The 23,441-nt window shown below is 32.3% G+C and overlaps 1 protein-coding gene across 5 annotated transcripts in view; it reads left to right on the forward strand.

Annotated features, from left to right (window-relative positions):
* LOC143252666 (protein FAM117B-like) overlaps positions 1-23,441 on the forward strand; it is a 122,532-nt gene that overhangs the window by 76,837 nt on the left and 22,254 nt on the right. For 3 of the 5 annotated variants that reach the window (XM_076505163.1, XM_076505161.1, XM_076505160.1), the window contains 2 exons: positions 19,731-19,885; positions 21,709-21,792. In XM_076505163.1, coding sequence (XP_076361278.1) covers positions 19,731-19,885; positions 21,709-21,792 — 239 coding nt within the window. Of the gene's footprint in view, positions 1-14,936; positions 15,024-19,730; positions 19,886-21,708; positions 21,793-23,441 lie in introns of all 5 variants that reach the window. The other 2 variants (XM_076505159.1, XM_076505158.1) reach the window with 1 other exon arrangement.

The following is a 23,441-nucleotide window of genomic DNA, read 5'->3' on the forward strand; positions in this document are numbered from 1 at the left end:
TTTGAAGAATCAAAATAAAAATAGTCCAATGACCCGCATAGTTTTTTATTAGGTTTGCCCGGATTTCGTTTGCCATTTTGTTCATAACTTTATCATTTGGTTTGTTTGGAATTAAGCACAAAGCTACACAGTAAGTTATCTGTGCTTTTCCCACTACGGGTATTGAAACCCAGTTTCTAGCGGAGTGAGTCTGTAGACATACCACTATGTTACCGAGGGGCCTGTAGGCTTATAAAATAATAGTATGAAGAACTAATGGTTGGATTTTGTCTAACAATTGGAAAATCAACTTTTTTTGCTATTACCAGCATTTTAATAGCCTTAGACATTAAGATAGAAAGTCTTGAGAGTTGTTTCAAGAACAACTATGCTTTGTAAGATACTTTTAGCTTGTGTGTTCTTATAGAGTTTTTGTGAAATTCCTGGGAAAACCCTATTATGAATCGTTATAGTGGGTTCGTGATGCTGTCTGGTAGGAAACTTTCCTGGTCGTGTTTTAATACATTTATCCAAACTGTTTCTTAACAGATATCTGTATAAGAATAACGGTTTAAATTAAGGAATAAACAACAGAATTATAAGCGAGAATAAAATAATATTAGGAGTAAAAAAGGAAAAATAAGAGGCAAGGAGTGAAAGAATGACCAAAAACGTGGAGTGAAAGAAAGAAGGAACAATTACATAATATGAGGTTGAAAAAAAATTAAAATTACATGAGGGAGGGTTAGAACTAAAGTACTGGGAGATGAGTAATATGGAGTTAAAACTGTTTAATAGTTTTCAGATAAAATATAAGTATAGAGATAGAAACCTAGGTACAGATAAATAACATGGAAATGAAACACAGTGAACAGTAGTGAACAACATAGGATAAAAAATTGTAGGATAAACTTTTAAAAGTTAATAAGTTAAAGTTAGGAAATGAAAAGCATAGATTAATAAAATTCAACGTAAAAATTTACACGAGATTGGAAATAGATAAAGAAGCTTTAGATTCTAAGAGTCATTGCTCGTCCTCGTATGTTTTCTGGGTTAGCGTCTCAGTGTATGCATATTTAATGGAAAAAAGATTTCAAGAACCCAGGTGAAGTTTTCTTGATGTCGGTTTCTGACTGTTATTGTGTAAAAGTTAAATTATTGGAAGAGTGATTTTAAAATGGTCAGTTAAATGTCGTTTTAGAGGAACCTCTTTTATCAGTCTTGTTTTGTGATGTGGTTTGCAGCAAAAATTGGTTGTGTTTGATTAGTTTATTTTAATAATTCACAAGACATTTAATTGATTTTGTAAATCTGTACTTGCGGTAATCTTGTAGGAGACATATTTTTTATTTTTACGTTGGTATGCTGTACGTGATGACTGAAGGTTTCTTTAGTTCTAGCCCCTCGCTAGTACAGCGACATGTCTTCGGATTTACAACGCTAGAATCAGGGGTTCGATTCCCCTCGGTGGGCTCAGCAGATAGCCCGATGTGGCTTTGTAATAAGAAACACACTCTTTAGTTCTATTACAATATTCTTTCTTTCTTCCTCGAAGTTATTCAAGCGTTGAAGCCTACAGCAAAAATGGGTAGGTATACTGCGCCAAAATTTATGCACAGCTACTAAATAAACTCCTGCGAAGGTTGTAGGGCTGTTTTTGAATTTTAAATATTTTTCTTGCACTCCACCTGTACCTATTTGTTTAATAGAATATTTTATACATAATATTAAAAGAATGCTACTTACCTTTAGTGCTGTGACAGGATCACACATAGAAAAATAACTGATTGACTTTTAACCAACACCGTTTTGTTGATAAGTAGTAGACAAGGTATAACGTGATTTAATATTCCTTCTAATGACATAACAGAAAACTAGTAGTAATGAGTAACTGCAACCTGTGTATTTTTTTGGCTTTCACGTTTTTCATTATCAAGTAATTTACTTGGATGTAAGTTGTTAGACAGGCTTTGTCTGCTCTTTGTTTTAAATTTCGCGCAAAGCTACACGAGGGCTATCTGCGTTAGCCGCCCCTATATATATATATATATAAAAACGGCTGGTGTGGGTTGAGATTTTTTTTTTTTAATGTAGAGGAGCGAACAACGTTTCGAACGTTTTCGGTCATCATCAGGTTCACGTGAACGCTCTATGGATCTGAGGTTCCAGGTGTGCGTTATAAGAGTGATTGTCACATCCACTTATCGTTTCGTTCTTACAAGAGTAATTCAATAGTGTTGATAATGGATGGTGTTGACCAGCTGCTTTCTTTGTAACTTGGTCTGAGATGGCCGGATGGTTAGGGCGTTTAATTCGCAATTTGAGGGTCGCGGGTTCGAATCCCCGTCCCACCAAACATGTTCCCCTTTCAGCCGCGGGGCGTTATATTATAATGACGGTTAATTCCACTATTCGTTGGTAAAAAAAAGCCTTTCCCTGTTAAATTAGGGACAGCTAATACAGATAGCCTCCGTGTAGCTTTATTGAACAACGACAAAAAAAATCATTCATATGCAACAACTTCAACTGAATAAACACCAACTAGTTAATCTTCTGAATATTTAGGTGTAGTTTTTATGATAGCGTATGTGCTTGTTCTTACAGGAAATTGCATTGAACATTTTCCTCCCTTAAAGTTTTTTTAAGTTGCGACATGCTATGAGAAAATCCCGCTTATTTTATATATTACACTAAAAATATAGTGTGTAATATCTTAATGTATACAAGTCAAATCGGGAAGAAAGTTGCATGCTTATATCTTGAAGTTTAAGGAAATGAACTAAAACTTTTGTATATAGGTTATACAAATAGTTTTATATCGCGTAGTTCGCCTTTTTAAATCTTCACAATGTTGCTCCCGCGATTTTCGTCGCACGTGAATACATTTTTTTCACATTAATCTGAAAGAATTCTAGCGTAAGGATGCTTTGAATAAAATACTTAATGTTTTGGCAGAATTATCTTTTTTTTTTTTTTTACTGTTATTAAGAGATGTGTAGGGTACCAATAAAAACTAAACCAATACTAGGATTTTGTTTTCAAATTATTGTCACTTATGTTCTTGACGTTGGTTATCCTACAATACTGTTTTATTTATACATAGGCTTATGACGTTTCATCGACATTGTATAATTAACATAGTATATTGTACTCTGTTTTAACATGATTTAGAACGTATCAGTTCCAGAGGTAAAAGCTGTGTGGATTGTGTGTTTAAAAACAGAAATTAATCCTTAACAGTGAGTTATACCCAACTGATAACCTGTGGCAAGAGTTGTTTTCGAAATGTTTTTGTAGTTTACCTAGTCATAATTTAGACTATTTATTATTAATTTTAATTATTGTTGTAGAATTTGTAACAGCTATTCTTTATAAATTATTAAATGTCTGTATGCATGTTGTAGAAAAACTTGAAATGTAAAAGTGGGTTTCTGCAACTGTTAAAATTAACTATGGGAGAAAATTAAAATTCTTGGCATAAATAAAGACACCATGCAGTAAAATCATTATGCACAAAAACACTGTGCTTAAGTCAGTAAATTGTACATTTCTATTACACTATGTAACAAAATTTTTACTTTTTCTTGTTCCTGAGCAGAAAGTGTCATTTCCCAATTGCTTATGCCTAATGTAAGTGGAAAAGACCTATTCTCTTCAAACTTTGCTTTTGTGACCTGGGAGCGTATAACGAAAAGATGATTGGAAACTATATGTTGGAGCTGATACTTGAAAGTTATTTACATTACAGTTGCAAATCTCAAAAAACTACTCACTTCTAAACATTTTTGTATAACATTAGTATAAATACATGTAAATCTTGATTTGTATGTTGTTTTATTCAGACCTTACGTAAATGAAAATGTGCCCTAACCTAAACTGTTAAGAGGTTTAATGTGTTAAATATATACATAAATTTAATGAAGTATAGAAGTGACATGACTGTTTCAAGATAATATTTAATGGAGAAATAAAGGGCAGGTTGTTTCATAAAGGTTCTTATTTTCTGGGTTATGGTAGCTAGTTAATTAATAATGAAACACACATGTGATTTACTGTGTGACTTTATGGCATTTACTCACAATTTTTGTTTGTCTTTGACTGTTAAAAAATTTACCCAGTTTTTACATATAAATAAATATATATTTATTATTAGTATAAGGAGGCATATTAGGGGATAAAGGCTCAGAATATGTAATGTTAAGGTAGCTCCATGGTAGGAGAGGACTGAAAAATAGTGCTAAGGTAGCTCCATGGAAAGAGAGCAATAAAAGATGGGGTACTCATCTGTGTGCACTTCTTTTACAATTCAATTGCACCTAATCTTCCAAATGATAAAGTACTTATTTTAATAATCTAAATGGGCTAAGTACATTCTTTTTAGTAGAAGCTGTTATAATCACACCCTTGGAATCCTTCTCCAATTTGCCCTATGACTTTGTATAAATGATAAAATGTAAAAGAATATATAATATTGTATGTTAACTATCGTACAATAAATTTTTATATACCATAAAGAATTGTTATTATACATATCTATTCTTTTTGCACCAGTTGTTTTATGCAGTTGTTAGTATGTTCAAGTAATTATAGTTATCTCTTATTTTCCAGGTAGGTAAATATTCCTGATCATTAGAAAAAGTCCACACCCCATCATAACAAAGGTGAAATAAAATTGTTAGGTAGGTGCTGTCATTGCTGACAAATCTCTGAAGCTAACAGTGTTGGATAAACAAACATAAAAGCATGCACTAGATTATTGTAACAGAAATATGACTAGCTTAGACTAACTTAGTTCAGAATATTCTAAACAGGTGTTCATAAGTGACAAACAGGAAAAATTAAAATATCACTATTAGACAGACTGTATATTAATCAGATGACTAGTGATAGTAATGACATTTTAATATGCTAAAAGTTGTGGAGATTTGAAATTTGTGGGTAAGCAAATGCTTTCAAAAATTGTTTATATAATGTCTCAGAGTATTTGGTGATGAGGAACTCACTCTTTAGAAATAAGAGTTTCAAGATTGCTTGGCTGGGTAATGTAAAGGTGTATGAGGATGACATGATGCTGCTAAAATGTTGCACATTTACAATAAGGGTTTTATGTTTTTTTCATCACCCAGTGAAGCTGTCTACAAACTTTTATCTCAGAGTATTATTCTGTTTTGGATTTGATTTCAGACTGTGATTATTAGTAGATTTTATAGTTTGCAGCTCAGAATGCTAGTTACTCTCTGTATATGAGAAAAGAATGTTATTTTCATGATTTAGAAAAACAATATTTGTTTCCATAAGAATGTTATTCTGTTTCTATGGATACAAATCTAAGAATGTAATGTTGCTTATGAAATTAAAATGTGAGGTTGCCATACTATTAACTACAAAAATAGAGTAGATTGTCAGGATTTATATAGTTGATTACTTAAGTTTTTTTTTGTTTCTTGATATACTCTTTTGTCAAGTATGTTGGTATATAATATAGAAAAAAGCATCTTTAGCACTTTAAAATGGCCCGGCAAGGCCAGGTGGCTGAGGCACTCGACTTGTAATCTGAGGGTCGTGGGTTAGAATCCCCCTCACACCAAACATGCTTGCCCTTTCAGCCGTGGGGACTTTATAATGTGATGGTCAATCCCATTATTCTTTGGTAAAAGAGTAGCCCAAGAGTTGACAGTGAGTGGCAATGACTAGCTGCCTTCTCTCTAGTCTTATACTGCTAAATTAGGGATGGCTGGTGAAGATAGCCCTCATGTAGCTTTGTGCAAAATTCAAAAAACTAACAAACATGCACTTTGAAACAATTTCAGAATTAATGTTGTATAAGTACTTTAATTGTGTTTTAAATAAGTTATTGTTTATTTTTACTATATTGCCAATGCCAGTTTCCAGTAATCTTCTCTATTACTCTCTGATGTCACATTTACATTCATGTTTATGAAATCTGGTCAGAACAAATCCAATCCTTTGTTTGGTGCTAGTCCACCATGTAGTTCACATGCTCAGGAGACTGGGCTGCCTGCACAGTTCATAACCATCTTCTTACATTATTTTTCTGATTAAGACTAAACTGAAAGTTCAGAGGAAGATAGCAAAAGTACTTATAGAGACAACTTAAATTATTGAAATTAGTTTTCATTTAAAAAGAAATTGTAGCTTCATATGCATTAAATCTTTGTGTGAAAATATCTAGAAATCCAAGGAGGACACACAAGCAAGGGAACATGAGCTAGCAATGTTTTTTTTTTGAATGAGAAGGAGTGGCTGATTAAAGCTTGACATGCAAGGTGAACTACCAATAAAAACTTTTCCAGAAAGTTAAAAGTGTGAGGCATTTGGTAGAATAGAAGAAGACTACCTTGAATGGCAAAAGCCTCTGACATAGGTGTACGAGTACATACACATTAGGTGAAGTAGGGAACAACATACAACACAATAAATAACAGGCACCAGCCATAAGCAACAAAACCATTCTTATTTCAAAGTAACCCATAAAGTACAAGTGAGCTTCCAGACCAAAAGCAACAGTGAAATGACTGAATCAAACAAGGTTATATGGTTGAGAAAAGTGATTAAATGAAATACCATATTGTTATACAGGGTGTTCGGAAAGTTTTTATTTATGCCTGATCGTGTTGACATGCCAAATAATAATAATATATGACTAAATAACAAACATTTTTCTTTAATAGTTTACTATAAACATATACAGGGTGTTTGGAAAGTCACTGTGCACTTATATATTTATTAAAAGACATGTTTCAATATAGAATACAGGAGGTAGATATGAATGGCAATTATAAACAATGTTAAAAGTGACTTCCGTTGGCATCAATACAGGCTTGGATCCTTCTTATTTTGTTTCTAAACACCACTATCACTTGCTGGCTTGAAATAGACTGAATGAATGCTGTTATTGCTGCTTTCAAAACTGCACAATGACTTTCCAAACACCCTGTAAAACTGTAATCAAAACAGATACACCTTTTGTTTGTTTCTGGGACAGAAATCATATTAACTACTTTTGTTTTTCAGTCAGGAAAAATAGTTAGATTAAATGTGGAAGAAGAATGGTAGATGGCTAAATTAGTTTTAAACAGTGGAAATGTAATTACTTATCTTGGCCTAGCTGATGTATTGGCCATACAGTTTTCTTTAGTCATTGATGTGACCAAATCCTTGACTCTCTCTCTTTACATTTGACTAGTGAACAAATTGATAAGTTGAGTTCATGCCATAATTTTCAAATGTTTGTGCTGAGCAAGGCATTTTATTTTAGTAATACCATAAAATATTTTGTTATTTACTGTTCATAAATAGTGATTTCATAGAGCATAAGATAAGAATCACTTCACTCTGTCTTACACAGTGTTCTTTGTTTACCTACTATAATAATGGCTTCATGGATTTGGCTTATGATCTTTGTTTTTGCACAGTTAAGTTTTTCTTCACTGGTTTTTCTAAAACATCAATTCTTGGACAAACTATTTGTTAAAAGTAAATTGTCAAATATCTGGTTTCTAACTAAACCTTACAAGAACATTGTTAGAAATTAAAGTGTTTTGGAAAATGCAGTAATTTTTAAGGATTTTAATTTCTTTTTACATATGCTTGTTTTTTTATGAGATAAAATTTGTGTGTTAAACTTTGTGCCATAAAAGTTTAGCTAAAAACATTTTTATGCCACATTGTGAAGTGGGACTTAAACATATATTGTAACATTAGTGGGGAATAGGGGTTTCATAACACAGTTTGCACTTGTTCAAATTGCTGTTGATCGGGTTACAACTACAATGAGGAATTCTCGTAAGATCTACTATGATGTTGTGGTCTTTAAAATATATTCTTTGAGTAACTAAAACTGACTTTGTATTACTTCAGTATGAGAAATTTGATAATTTTGTCTTCAATTACTGTATGTCAACTAGATTTGAATATGTATAGATTCTTTATATTTAAGGTGTATTGCAAGCAATGTATGAAACATTAAAATAATTATAAAACTTACTTGAAACAATAATGGGTGATATAGTACTTTCTTGCCATACAATGATAGAATAATTGTAGTAAAATTCAATGTTTAGTGCTCTTTTTACCTATGTATTTCAAATTATTTAGTCTTTTGCAGTTTTTAGAAATCTACTTTAGCCTTTTTTTAAGGAATGAATAATTCAGATATCTAAAATCTTGGAAATCTATTATCTTGCTATATTTGAAGTCATTAAAATATCTACTGAGGCAACACAATACCAAGTTATAACTAGTGTGTTGAAGAATGTTTATGAAGACTTCTTGATGTAAAAGTTGTGATAGTATTATTTTCTCTTTTTTTTTGTTGTACAAGTACATGTTGAAAGATGTAGTAAATTTCATACTGAAATTGGCTCAGCATGGCCAGGTGATTAAGGCACTCGACTCGTAATCTGAGGGTCTTGGGTTAGAATCCCTGTCACAACAAACATGCTTGTCCTTTCAACTGTGGGGGCATTATAATGTGACGGTCAGTCCTACTATTCATTGGTATAAGAGTAGCCCAAGAGTTGACAGTGGGTGGTGATGACTAGCTGCTTTCCCTCTAGTCTTACACTGCTAAATTAGGGATAATTAGCACAGATAGCTCTCATGTAGCTTTGCACAAAATTCAAAAACAAACAAACATACTGAAATTAGTTTTAGTGCTTAGTCTTTTTATATTTTTCTGAAGTATACAGGGATGGAATGCATTATATTAAAATAATTTTAAATATTTAAATCAGTAAATCATGGCAGAACAGCATGCACCAGAACTATATTTTAATATTATTTATAGGTCATGTGATGCCATTAAAAATCAATCATGTTTGGGAAAGATATGGGAAACCCTTTGTGACTGAATATTTATTATATTTAATTGTATTTAAAAACAAAAGTACATAGATCAACCTGGGGTATCAGGACCATCCCAAAAAAACATGCAACAAGTCACACACACACACAGCTGTGGTAAACGTTGTGTGATGTTTTGTAACTGGTGAGAATCCACGAACACAAAGGTCAGTGAAAAGAGCCATCCATATGTCCCAGATGGTAGTATGCTGCATAATCAAGAAGAGTCTTTTATCAGTACATCTGAAAAATACCACAGTTGTATGTAAGTTGCTTCCATGAGATGACAGTTCAGTCATTGCATATCTCTCAAGCAACTGGATAGTGAAATGGGTATTCATGCCATTCCTTACAAAGTCTTTGTTTATTAAATAAGGTCACTTTAATAAATATTTTTTTCATAGTATGATGATGTTCCAGGTTATCATAATTATTTTCCACAGATATCATGACACAAAAATATTTTATCATAACAACACTAATGTCAAAACAAATGAAGTACATATTGTTTCACTTATTGTTTGTGAAATATGCACAGAATTACATGATATTTTAAGATTACAGTTATAGTATTTGAATCATATTCCAAGGTTAAAAGGCTCAGAAACTCAGGTTCATAGGTTTGAATCCATGTTCCACCAAACATGCTCACCTTTCAGCCATCAGGACATTATAATGTGATTGGCAGTCTCTTCCACTATTTATCACTAAAAAGTAGCCTAAGAATTGGCAGTAGGTGATTATTAAATGGTTTTTCTTCAGTGTTTCACTGCTAGCAAAGATAACACTGTTGTAGCTGTGCATGAAATTCGATACAAAGAAAACCAAGGTTAAAACATTTTCATTTTTCAATTATGAGAAGAAAAAGTTTATTTTGGGTGCTATATTTTTTACATTATGAGTAGCCAACTTTTTTCTGTAATGTTGAATCTGAAGAAAATTATTTGTTCAACAAATATCTTAGCATGATTTGAAAAAAACTTTTAGACCTCTCGTTAAAGACAGATGGTCATTTCCCAACCAAAATATTCCTTGTCAATTTGAAGGTCAGTGTTCTTGACAATTTGACAATGTAGTTACTTTTACACTATCAGTTTGTCAGATCTGCCTTCTCCTTCGTCACCTTAATTGATGAAGTGAGTTTACTAAGGAACATTAAAAATATAAAATATTTTATTAATATCAACTTATGTGCCACCAACATTCAGAAGTAATTTTGTTCTATTTTTTGCAAATTTAGCTGAACCTCCATTCATTGCTCTCTTCAACCATGGGATTTTATCCCACCACTTGTACAAAAACATATGCTCTCACTTGACTTCTTACTCTTTTTTTTTTTTTGGTATTTGCATTCTTTTTGATTTTTTCTCATCAGTTTTCTTTCTTTTTTCCTGGCCTATAATTTACCATAACACGTTTTTTTAAAACAATTTATTTTATTTTTCCTGTTTTGATCTTCAACCATACGTTATGAAACTGATATCGGGCCAAATGTAAACAGTCATTCAAAGTGGCTGTTTGCAGATGCAAAAACTTTGAGCTTATTTATATGAACATGAGGTGTCCAGTGGGGCACTAAAATTCAAAATTCTAGGTGCTCCAAGACAAAGGCTAGTTGCTGACTGCACAGTGCCTTTTGATTCCATTGTGATTGTACTTTTGAAATAGATGCTGAGAAAATGTCATTCTTGTACAGTAGATGGATTATGAAAAGATTCAAGTAGGAGGTGCATGCTTTTTACATGCAATGACAATTACACTGCAGGACTATTGTCAAGAAGCATAGTAATCAGATTGAGCATGACAGGGTGTGATGACATAAATTGGGATATTTAGTGGAGACCCAAAATGTTTTCAATATAATGTACTCAACTTGTGGCATTGTGAGCTAGTTTTGTGTCTCCTTATTGAATTTGTAGTAGTTAAAGTAAAAATGCAACAGGGGAAGAAACTATAAACCCTTCAAAAAATAATGGTTTATTGGATGCAATATTGTTGATATAAGCCCTTTAACATGAAAAAATCAATGCTTTTGAACACACTCAAGTCCACTGTGAGTAATGTGTTGGAGTAATGAGAGACTACTGGAAATACAGGACTATGCAAAGGTGTTTGGACAAGAGAATATTTTGTCATACTCTCCATTTTATAGAACTAATTACATACCATTACAGAATGTAAATTTCAAAACTGTAGTAATACTTTACTGATCCTTGTTGATAATTGAATGAGCCAAGGGGAGAATACTTATTCTTTAAAATTCCCATTTACTTGTACTTAGAACATGTCATAAGAATTCTCTTTGAATGAACATACTGATCAAATATAGGGTGTGAAATAACTATCATGGTACCATTTTTAGTGTCTTAACTTTATAGAAATAAGCTAGCAAGAAGCTAGCATATAGTACTGGTATATGGTAGAAAAAATCAATTTAATTGCACTCCAGAAATAAACCTTGAAAAAAAGTGTTTAACACCATATTAAGTTTTGTTGTCATGCTATGGCTAGAAAGTATATAAAATTGTAAATAGAGCAGAAAGTTTGCATAAATGTTTTATGTAATGCTGGTTAAATTATATGATAAATTGCTGCAGATTTTAAATGCTCTCCAAACACTGTCAAGTATGAGCTAGATCTTGAGACCAAGACAAGTAACTTTGAAGAGGCAGAACACCTAAACACTGTGATACTGATGTTAAGTATCTTCATTTATGCAGCCATTGATCAAGCATGAAATGAAAAATCATGTACCAAATAATAGAAAAGTGTCGAGATCTACAGCATCAAGGAAACTTGATGAGAATGGATTAATTGGTCATGTAGCAGTGTAAAAAAAAATTTTACTTCAATCTCCAAATACTGTCAAGAGACTGAAATTTTCTAAAAAGTAGAAAACTGAACTGCTGAAGATTGGAAAAGGGTGCTATTGACAGATGAGTTCAAGTTTGAAATATCCGGTTCAAAGCATAGGTTGTACATTCAAAGCACTGGAATAGTTCAAATAATGCAGCGAGCTCCACAGAACTTTGATCTCAACTTAATTGAGCAGATGTGGAATTTAAAACATAAAAAGCTAGACAAATAGAAAGTTACTTCCAAAGAAACTTTATGATTAAATATGTTCCAACAATGCCTGAGAGAGTGCTTCCTGAACTCAAGCACTTCCTTTGAGTTTCTATTGTTGTAGTACAAAATTAATAAAACTTAGTTAATATTAATGAAAATTAATACAACTTTGATGTTTTACCTGTGGTTTACCTTCCTTTGTTCTTTGAAAGTAGTCTGAACTCTAATTTTTTTACTTTTTCCTGACACTTTTTCAGAATACAGTATCAGTGTGGTATTTGCATATTTTAAAATGTTTTGCTGAGACAGGAATATTTGGTATAAATTCATCACAAGAAGTTTCACATTGCAGGCTATTACTTCCAGTATGTGCTGATGGATTTCACCCACAACCTGTAGATCATAAGCCATTTAAGTTGCAAATGCGAGGCTGTGTTGATTCTCGTCCAGCGTTGAAACTGGGTTTAGAAGCGACGAAAAACCATCGCCCATAGCTATAAAGCTTGGTGCTCTCTCTCTCTCTCAGAATGTATGTTTCTGGACTTGACAGCAGATTGAAGAATGTTTTGAATATAAGCATGTCATCTCGACCATGAACAATATCACAGTATGAGTCTGTTTTAGTTGGTTAATTTCTAGTAACTAAACAATCCACGAATGTCTTGTTATGTGATGACGTTCTAGACTTTTCCTGTACTGTCTGTTTCGTTTTGATTTTTATGGTCAATGACTAATTCTTTAACTGCTTTATAGCACACCGTGTAATACATTCCATATAATCTGCTTTGGTTGGGCAAAATCGTGATCTAATTATAGCTTAAATGTTATAAACTTTTTTGGAACAGAAGTCAGTGGTTGAATGGTTGAATATAAGCATGTCATCTCGACCATGAACAATATCACAGTATGAGTCTGTTTTAGTTGGTTAATTTCTAGTAACTAAACAATCCACGAATGTCTTGTTATGTGATGACGTTCTAGACTTTTCCTGCACTGTCTGTTTCGTTTTGATTTTTATGGTCAATGACTAATTCTTTAACTGCTTTATAGCACACCGTGTAATACATTCCATATAATCTGCTTTGGTTGGGCAAAATCGTGATCTAATTATAGCTTAAATGTTATAAACTTTTTTGGAACAGAAGTCAGTGGTTTTCATTGTAATATTGATAACACATACGTATAATAAACCTAACGAAAATTTGATATTCAGAATTTCTCCCATTAAGTATTTTCTGTTGGAAGCATCCATTGATGAAAATCAGTAACATAACCTCCCATATTTTTATTTTAAATATTTTTTTAAAAATAAATTTAACAATTTATGAACTTTAGAGTCTGAATGAATCCAGTTCACTGGTCGACATATTCTTCAGATAGTTGACATTTTTTTTTTAGGCCCTGATGGACAAAGTGTTTTTCTCATATTTGCCATTTTTATTTCCTCTAACATTTTACGTTGTACTTGTTTTCTAAGTAGTTAGAAAGAGTAGTGTGTGTATGTGAAGGCGCTTCATGTTATTGTACTTTGTTGACGTAATATTATAAGTTTTATTATACTAATTATCAAATACTACTTTCCCACCAGTAACTAGTATACGTAAAAATATATTACAAAGATGAGATGTTCGTGTGAATATAACGTGATAATATTTTTCGTTACAATGTTTTACCCGTTTTACTTGTTGCTTTATGCGCGTGATAAATTGAGATATTTTAAATATTTTATTAACATTAAAAGTTTAGTTATCCTGGTCGATTCATTGTGGTTTCAAATACACTGAAGATTAGGAATAATGTAAATTTTAAAAATAAGACTTTTTTTTCTGAGTTAAATACAGAAATGCCTGTTGACAATAGACGAACACTGTAGTGTAATTGAAACTTGAATCACGTTTACTCAACATTCATAAAGTAGATTTCATGTGAAACTTGACTCACGTTTATTCAACATTCGTTTATATGTTTTTTTTATTTCGCACAAAGCTACACGAGGGCTATTTGCGTTAGCCGTCCCTAATTTAGGAGTGTAAAACTAGAGGGAAGGCAGCTCTGGTCATCATCACTCACCGCCAACTCTTGGGCTACTCTTTTACCAACGAATAGCGGGATTTACCGTCACATTATAACGCCCCTACAGCTAAAAGGGGCGAGCATGTTTGGTGCGACGGGGATTCGAACCCACGACCTTCAGATTACGAGTCGAACGCTTTAACCCATCTGGCCATGCCAGGCCGTTTCAACATTTGTTAAAGAGAGCACATGCAAAACTTAGCTCACGTTTATTCAACATTCATAAAGTAGATTTACTTCCAAAGTTGTTACAGAATACATTTAATATTTATAAAATTCCACAATTCTATTTTATTCATACTTGTTAAGCATCGTTGTCTGTTTCTTATAGCATCCGTGTACAGTGTTTTTTAATCATCTTTGTCGTCAGAGGCCGATAAATTGTGCAAATCCGTAGTGAAATAAATTTGTATACACTCAAGGCTAAGCGAATCCCAATCTGCGTTTTACATTTATATTCCGAATAAGTAAATCAGATGCCTTATTTTGACAGTGTTATGTATAAATTTGTATGTTCATTATATGACGATGTACCTTTGCCAATACTTGAACTGACATCCAATTTCACCTTATGCGCATCTGCATTTATGTTCATCAGCCTATATATATATATATATACACACATACACGTAGTTATAAGCGTGTCTGGATTGTCAATTCATAGATTTATGGCTCGCAACCCGTTGTCGCAAAATTGCTCTCTGTATTTTGAAACCACGGTTGTGTTGTAGAAGTGACGGCCAGATTACTTTTCGATTAGAGGAGACTAGTCCAATAGTTTGGTGTGTATTATGCTCAAAATTAGAGGCAACTTAACACGAAATTCTGAAATAGTAGATAAACAAATTTTCTTTATAGTGATGTAATGGGAAGATTGGTTTTAACACAACCATCTGAAGAACACACGTGACCATATATGCTTGTTATTGGGTTTTTGTTTTGTTTTTCAGCACTTTTTAATAAAGTTTGTACTGATGCATTGTTCAAAGAAAACAAGTTTGAAAGAGTCAAAGACGCTACAGAAGTTCGGAGGAAACGTAATTACTTCACGTATTAAAATGTTATAGAATTCTCTAAGCTTCTTAAAAATAAAAAGTTGTAAAATTTTGTGTCTGTGTGTGCTTAAAAGCTATTGTTTTAGTAGCTTGGTAAACTGGAAATATGCGTTTAAGAAAACGGATTCTGGTATCTCCTGTATATATGTGTTAAATAGACAACTTTCTTTTGTTATTTTACAGCTTAAAAGAACTGTAGAAATGGCATTGAGCCAAGAATTTCCAGTATTTTGTTGTTGTTGTCGTTGTAACACGTAAAACTGAGTTATGTGTTTGTTGCTTAACATAAGTAGACACCTTTTTTTCTTGTACAGTTGTTAAAACATATTTTTTCAGCATGTACAAGAGAAAATTGAGTTGTGTAATGTAAATAGAAACATCTCTAGATAGGGAGAGTACCAATCTCGTACATTTACACATTATTGTGCAAAACCCGAGAAGCGTGGGAAGAATCGATGTGGAGAGACGTATCTGATAAAAGTGAAACGTCTAGATTTTTTTTTTTTTTTGTCATTTGAAAGAAATAATTTAACTGTAAAGCATCACCTTCAAACGTTTGCAAACAACAAGAGCTGTAATAGATTATGACTGAATACCACACTTTGCGAAAGGACGCTGTAGAAAATTATGACCGAATTAAAATAAGAAAACTAAAATTGTTATTCGACTTGCTAGATGTGCCGGGGTATCAGGAAATAGTGGGAACAAATATTACCGGTGTGCTGAAATTCCTGTTTAGTCTCGTGTCACGCTGTCGTGATATTCCAAGCACGTTACACCGTTCCTCTGTTGGGCTACTGGATTTTTTTTCCCACTGTAATGGGGGTTTGTGCAAAAGTCCTAATTCTCAAACACAATTTAACAAATTTTATTAACAGTTGCTAAACATACTGTGCAATCATATGAACAAAAGTGGCGTTGTGAACTGTTACGTGATGAAGTAATTTCAAATACAGTGAGAGAAGAGTTATATAAAATGAGTATTTTCTGTTGCGACCAGAAACCTTATTGTGACGGAATGGAAGTCAGTTATGGACATAGATTAATGGCGCGAAAACTCGAAAACATAAATTTCACCACCACTCTGCTGAGTACAAAATGGAGAAAAAGGTTAACTACAACATGTCCTCACTCTAGGTCTTCAAAACCTAAACCTGATGCCTGCAAGATCAACAAAAAATAAGCTATCATTTATGACGGAACACCATTAAAAAATTACAAAGATTAGGGTTAATAGGCAAACAACAAAACATCTATTATATATGGTGTGAGAATGGAAAAAAAACTTCATTAAGTCGAGGTGGTTAAACCACGTACAGACCCGGCATGGCCAGGTGGTTAAGGCATTTGACTCGTAATCTGAGGGTCGCGGGTTCGAATCCCCGTCGCTCCAAACATGCTCGTCCCTTTTAGTCGGAGGGTTTATAATGTGACGGTCAATCCCACTATTCGTTGGTAAAAGAGTTGCCCACGAGTTGACGGTGGGTGGTGATGACAAGCTGCCTTCCGTCTGGTCAAACACTGCTAAGTTACGGACGGTTAGCGCAGATAGCCTTCGTGTAGCTTTGCGCGAAACTCAAAACAAAACACGTACAAGATAAAAGAAACTAAATTGTTTATCTCCGTGCAATATATCATGTCTGCGGTAAATAACTGTAGCAGTACATTAAGTATTTATAAATTATCTGTATAGTAAAAACTAAGAAAACTAAAATTGGAATATTAACATTATAGAAAATTAATCAGAAATTCGAGGTTGGGAGTTTAATTCATTAGTAAAATAAAATAATTCATAAATCAAGCATGTACCTAGTGATGCAAAGTATTTCACTACGATAGTGATAGTTATGAGTTTGTTCGTTGCTGCGATTCACTTAGTCATATATCTTATCTGTTTTGTTGTTTTTTTATTTTTCCGTGTTGTAGGATAATTGTTTGGGACTCATAATGTGGCGCGCGACTTTTGTAGCGCCCTTTATTGACAAAAGACAGTTACGTACTGTAAAAAAATGAACTGTTAAATCGAAATTTATGCGTTCGTGCTTTAGTAGTACAATTAAAGTAATAATTGGAGGTCGATAGTGCGTTTATATAATAGATCAAATATCGACCAGGTTACTATTTAATTCGATTTTAATGTAATGTGTGTGTGTGTGTGTGAAATGCATAAGCCTGACGTTATTCAAAACCATGCATGGAACAGGATACGAAGTTTCCTCTTGATAATATAGCATTCGCTCACGCGTTTCCTTTTTTCCACAACATTAGTGTAATTGACTTTTTTTCTTTTGTACGTAACATTTTATTTCATTATTATTTTCAGTCTACTATGAAACGGACTGTACGACATTAGAAAACGTTAGATCGTTAAAGGTCTTAGTTACACATAAGCGTATGCGCTAAGTAAAAGTCAAGCACAAAGCCTTCATAAGTACGTGTTCGTGGTATATGGGTTTGAGCCTTTGAATGGATTTTTTTTTGAGAAACAAAATACTTAATATATCATCACGTTTCAGCGACTTCAAGCGATCGATAAGAAATTGAATAGAATAACAAAAAGTTCATTAAACATTTATTACACATGACAGTTTCTCCTCCCTACCGTGCCCGTTTTTTATTTCTTGTAACGATTGCTTTTACATGTGGATACAACAGATTACATAATTTATCATTATACGATGATCCTGTAATAAAAAAACAACAATATAGAAGCGGAATTTTATATGCGTTTTATTTAAATAATTCATGAATCATAAGATTTGTCACGTTATTCACTGAGGTCTAGTAATTATGAAGTATTTGGTGAATAATATATTTCATTTAAAATCTATTATTATAACTTGGTAATATCCAAGGTAATAGTGTGTTTGTATACCTTAACTGTAGTTTATTATAATAATAATCCACAAATTTAAAATATTTCAACAAGTCTTGGAAACGATTACAATGAACACCGATATCACTTCACAACAAAGTTTTTGCTTCTTGAAAACTGTTGGGTGTTCCTGATAGGTATTTGGCTGCTGATCACGAAAATTGCATCCAAATTTGCCCATCACCTAGCATTTCATCAAAATCTTCAGGACATTGCTACAATGGAAAAACGATATCAGGGCAACTGAAATCTGTCAATGCTTGCTGAGTGCTGTTGGACACTGCAACGTGATGCACCGGAGATTGAATACAAATGAAAATCAGGAGCAAAACACTTTTATTTATGTTGAACTAAATAGCGTATTAGAAACATAATTGCAATTAAATACATTATTGCCGGCAAACAGTTAACTGTCTATTTCTTAGAGTTCCAATGTGATGAAGCAAAACCAAAACTATATTTGTGCATACCCACCAAGTACCTGTCACAATCAACAAAAACTTTTCCAAAAAATTGTTGCACAGTGTATTTAAAAATGCTATTAAAATAATATAAAACTGTGAATGCTGGAACTAATGTGTGTGTTATTTGACCATTAATGAAAGCTAGAAAAATATTTAATTCATTAAGTAACTTGTTTTTGAAATATAAGTAAATCTACAACATGAAATTATCATAAACCAATTTATTCTGTCTTGTGAGACCTTTCTTAACTATAATGTGTCTGCATGTCTGTTGGCTAATATATCTGAGAATGTAGAGTCTTTGAAGTCTGTAAAGTGTTTACAAGATCTACTGATTAAGAACATTAGTCGGAACATGCACTGTAGGGTAAGAAACTTTCAAGTATGATGTGTCAAAAGGTCTTAACAAATTTGCTTGAGGAGGAATGTAAAATGTTGATGGTAAATGGTGTGTTATTGTAAGTTAAATCTATTTTAGAACTGTTTCAGTGTCGCTCCTTGTTTAAAAAAACGGAAACAACCCAACAAACTCCCAGTTCTACACTTTTGAAAGCTGATAATGTTAATTTTTGATGACAAGAAATCCACTTGAAATTAAAATGTATCTCAGAAGGGCTGAGATAATTAGTTAATAGAAAGTATTAACGCTTTTATTGATAAGCAGAGAATGTTTTGACCTTAACCTGTAGATGACCTAGGAAGGTTGAATGTTCTCTCCTTATCAATAACAATGTTAATACCCATACCAGCCATTGTGAGATACATCGATATTGTTATTGTTACACTATGTGAAGTAGTTTTAGTTTTGTTTTTTTATCTCTTACAACACTAATTGTAAGGAAATTACCAGAAAATTAGGTGGAATAATTTATTTTTGCTGTGAAATATGTAGGTGATCCCCGTAATAGCTGGTGAGATTAACTGCAATATAAATGATATTTTTATTTATTTATTTATTTTGTATGTGTGTATTAGTGATCCAGCAGCTGCAAGAAATTTGGTGCATAAATTCTTTGAGAAAATATGGAAACCTTAAGTATTTTTAGGAATAACTTTTGATTTTTCTTAGTTTGAGTTAAATAAATTGAAGAGGTATGAAACTGATACTTGTCTCACATTATTTTAAATTATTTGAATATTCTATGTTATGAAATTTCTATACATTGTTCTGCTTAGAATCATGTGCAATAAGAGCCAGAATTTATTTGGTATTTTTATTCATTCTTTGAGGTAATAATAAAAAATACACATCAAAACAGAACTGAACATCTGATGTGAAAAAAAGCATTTTTTAAAGGATAATAGTAAATATATTTCAAAGTTGTTTGTTTTACTGGTTTCATTCAACAGAAAAATCCAATACTCTGAATATTAAATCCATCAGCACTTCTCCCTACATTCGGCGGACTGCCTCACTAGACACTATCTATCTGGCTGGACAGTGGCCACGTGACTGCTATTATCACAGTTACTATGTCCGGCATATGATGGACAGAGCAACACAGGTATAGATAACCATTTGAAATCTGTTAATTTAATAATGAGTACAAGAAACAAGGATGATTTTTAAAAATTCTGTTCCAGATAAAGTTTGTGAATTAACAGTATAATTTGTAAGGAACAAAATAATTTAATTTAGTTCATTATTATGCATACAAAATATGTATTGAATGATGTGATATGAAATGCAATTGGATGTTCATTCTATCTTTATTGAGTATTGTGGTCTCACACCTCCTCATAGTTGTCACTTGGGACTGAGTCATAGATTTAAAGTGTTCTGAATTAATCCTGAACGTGTGGTTAACTAGACTGTTTGTGGAGAGTCATTGGATGAATTTGAGCTAGCCAGTTATACAAAACATTGCACATTGGCTATAAATGTCTTAAAGATTTGTTAGCAGAATGTAGATCCACTTCCAAACCATTACAGTACAGTTGTTTGGATACAAGAACAAAACAAACCATCATACACAACACAATCTGTAAACTCCTGTCCACCAATTCTAGTTTATTGCAATCATTGGGTATCTTTCTCAAAACTGAATCAGATATTCAAAGTCATGACTGTTTAATAGGCTTCACAAGATCCACCTATATTGCAGATGCCTAATGAGATGCAATATACCGTAGCAAGGCACAAAACTGTTCACCTCAAAGATCATGTCACTTGTAACAGTATTCTTTTTGAAATGAAAATACTTCATCTTGTTTGGCACATAACAGCATTCAGTCTACCAAATAATAATGCTCATTCCAATTATGCTAAACTGGTTGATATATTCAATGAAGAATAGGAAATTAATCAAATGTAATGGTCTGTGTGATCATCAGACTTCAGTGTCATCAAGCAGAAAGAGGATGCTGCTGTACATCCCAGCTCATCAAATGGTTTTAAACACTAATATTTACCTAGAAATAACTCTTTCAAAGTTGTTGAGAATACATCAAGACCCTATAACCTACCATTTTAAGCTTGCAACATCATTACCAGATTATCTGTGGTGACCACACACTATTTTGAAGTTAAATGTTATGAACTGTAAAGATATAAGATCTCCTGTACTAAATGTTTGTTTACAGGCTGAAGACAAATAAGTAACCACTTGCCTTTCACATCATGTTTTAGGTCTTTAAATGCTTGTAATTTGTATAAAGATTCACTGAGGAGATGTGTGATTTACATTGTTTTATAGCACCTATTTTGACTTAATATACATAAATCAGTACAAGTTTCAGTTATCCTTTAGTGTTTATATATAGTGTGCCTCAGTATGTTCAGATACAGTTTCAAACAAATAGTAAACTGTACCCCTTAAACCTGTCCTGAAATGTTGTTGAATTTAATAAAAAAAAAAAGGTTTAGAAACAGAAGAAAGATTAGTTTTAAAGGGTATTGGTATTGTCAAAGGAGTTTCTTTCTTTTGAACAGTTGATAATTGTGATTAGATTAGTTAACAAATGTTTGTATCAGTTACTTTTTTTGTGTGTGCTTGTATATCTTACTAAGTTATATGTAAAAGAAATTTAAAATAGGTTGCCCTATTTACTTAGTTATTCAGTCATAAACATTAAAGACTATTTGGCTAAGCATGTATAGTCCTGAAAGTATGTGCATCATACAGAACATATGAGAATATGCTGTGGTTAAGTGTTCTAAAAAAAAGTATCCTGTCATTTGTTGAAGAACCTGAATTAGTCTGTGTTTCTAGGACATTTAAAAGTAAAATATTTATACACTAGAACAAGTGCAACCATCTCTTGGAAGCACATGTGAATGCAAGTTTTCTTAAGGTAAACTTTTATTGAATTATTTTTTGTAATTCAGACGGATGAGTGGGAAGAATCTGACAGGAAGAAAGGATCACAGAGGAAGTCTCCCGGGAGTGGTGGAGATCAGTTAGAAATGAAAGTATGTCATTGCATTCCTACTTATCTTTAAATGTCATACTGTAAGTTGAACATTCTGTTATACATAGTAATGTACCTTTAATGTTAAATTATAAATATATTTTTGATATTTCCATGTGTTTAGAAACAAAAGTCATTTTGCAGTAGAATAGCAGTAGAACTTTGTTTTATATGTTACATCATGGTACATGGTGGTTTACTCTTATGTTTCATTGTTAAAGATGGAAATTAAATAATTCAGAATAAGAGAGAGCAAAAGGAGTAAGATGGATATCAACATTTAGAATATCTGTGATGTTTGGGCTGGAAAAAGATTTAGATTGTAGTTACCTCACTGCATTGTAATGTAATATGTGGATGAAATAGTGTGTGTGTGTTACATGGTATCTTATTAACTGATAAATTTCACATTCCAAAACTTGAATAATGTTTTGCTAATTGCTAATCAGGATATCTTTTTATACTGAGCAAGATTTTGATCATTCTGAATTCATCATTGGCATACTAGGACACTTGCTAGACGATTATTAGACTAGTAGCAAAACACAGAGTTATTCCACTTGTGCAAATTTTCCATGCTGAAAATAATTCTAAGAAAATATAACTAGTTTGTCTGACCACATAATTTATATGTATATTATTTCTGAAAGATATTGTGGCTTCCACTAGTAATAAATTACAAAGCTTGCAGAACAGTATTTACTTCTGTTTGAGGACAACTTAACATTGTCAGTTAGTGTTCAGTATCTAGCTTATATTTAGTACTTATTCAACAACCAAACAGTTTATATTATTATTTACCAGGAACACTATAACTTAAGATCTAGCATAGATACTAGGAAGTAGAAGGTTATAAATAACAACATACAGAAGGATAATTAACTTTATTAATGTTGAATAAAAATAATTATAATAAGATTGATCATGATTTCTCATAAAGATTAGAAAATTTTTTGAACAAACCAAGATCTTAGTAAAACGTGTTTTAATTTTTATATCTTCCAAAACATATGAGCCTACTTTGTCATGTAAAACAAACATTTCTTGCTAAACTTATAGTGTGGTAAGTGAATATAATGGTTTTCTTTGCAGTTATTTTTATCACTATAATTGAGTTTATTTTAACCAATTTTTAATAAATCTTCTTTTAAAGGAACGTAAATTTAAGCTATTTTAATATGAAGGCACTTTTCCTTATTAATAAATATTCCTTTGTTAGAGCCATTAAGGTGAATCCACCTTATATAACACTAAATATCAGGACTTCATACCCACATGGGCATCGTGTAGATAGCCCATTTTGTAATTCTGTGCTTAAAAACAAATGAAATTGTCTAAAGAATTTAGCTAGCATATGTATTTTTTTCTATATTGTTGTAAAACTATGATATACTACAATAAGTTTGTCACATACTATTCACTTTCTGATTAGTACTTACTGAAATACATTTGTTCATTAATAAATGTTAAAGAAGTACAGGACAAGTTATACATGGCTGGACTGTTAATGACATTCTTCATTCTCTATATTTAAATATTACTGGCATTTGTAGACACTGGAAGGGGCCAATTATGATATAAGTATACACTTGGAATTATTATATGGTCCCTTTAAGTATTGTTATTTCATTCAACTCAGTCTGTTATTGT

The sequence above is a fragment of the Tachypleus tridentatus genome, chromosome 6 (assembly GCF_004210375.1).
Source record: "Tachypleus tridentatus isolate NWPU-2018 chromosome 6, ASM421037v1, whole genome shotgun sequence".
NCBI classification, from domain to species: domain Eukaryota; kingdom Metazoa; phylum Arthropoda; class Merostomata; order Xiphosura; family Limulidae; genus Tachypleus; species Tachypleus tridentatus.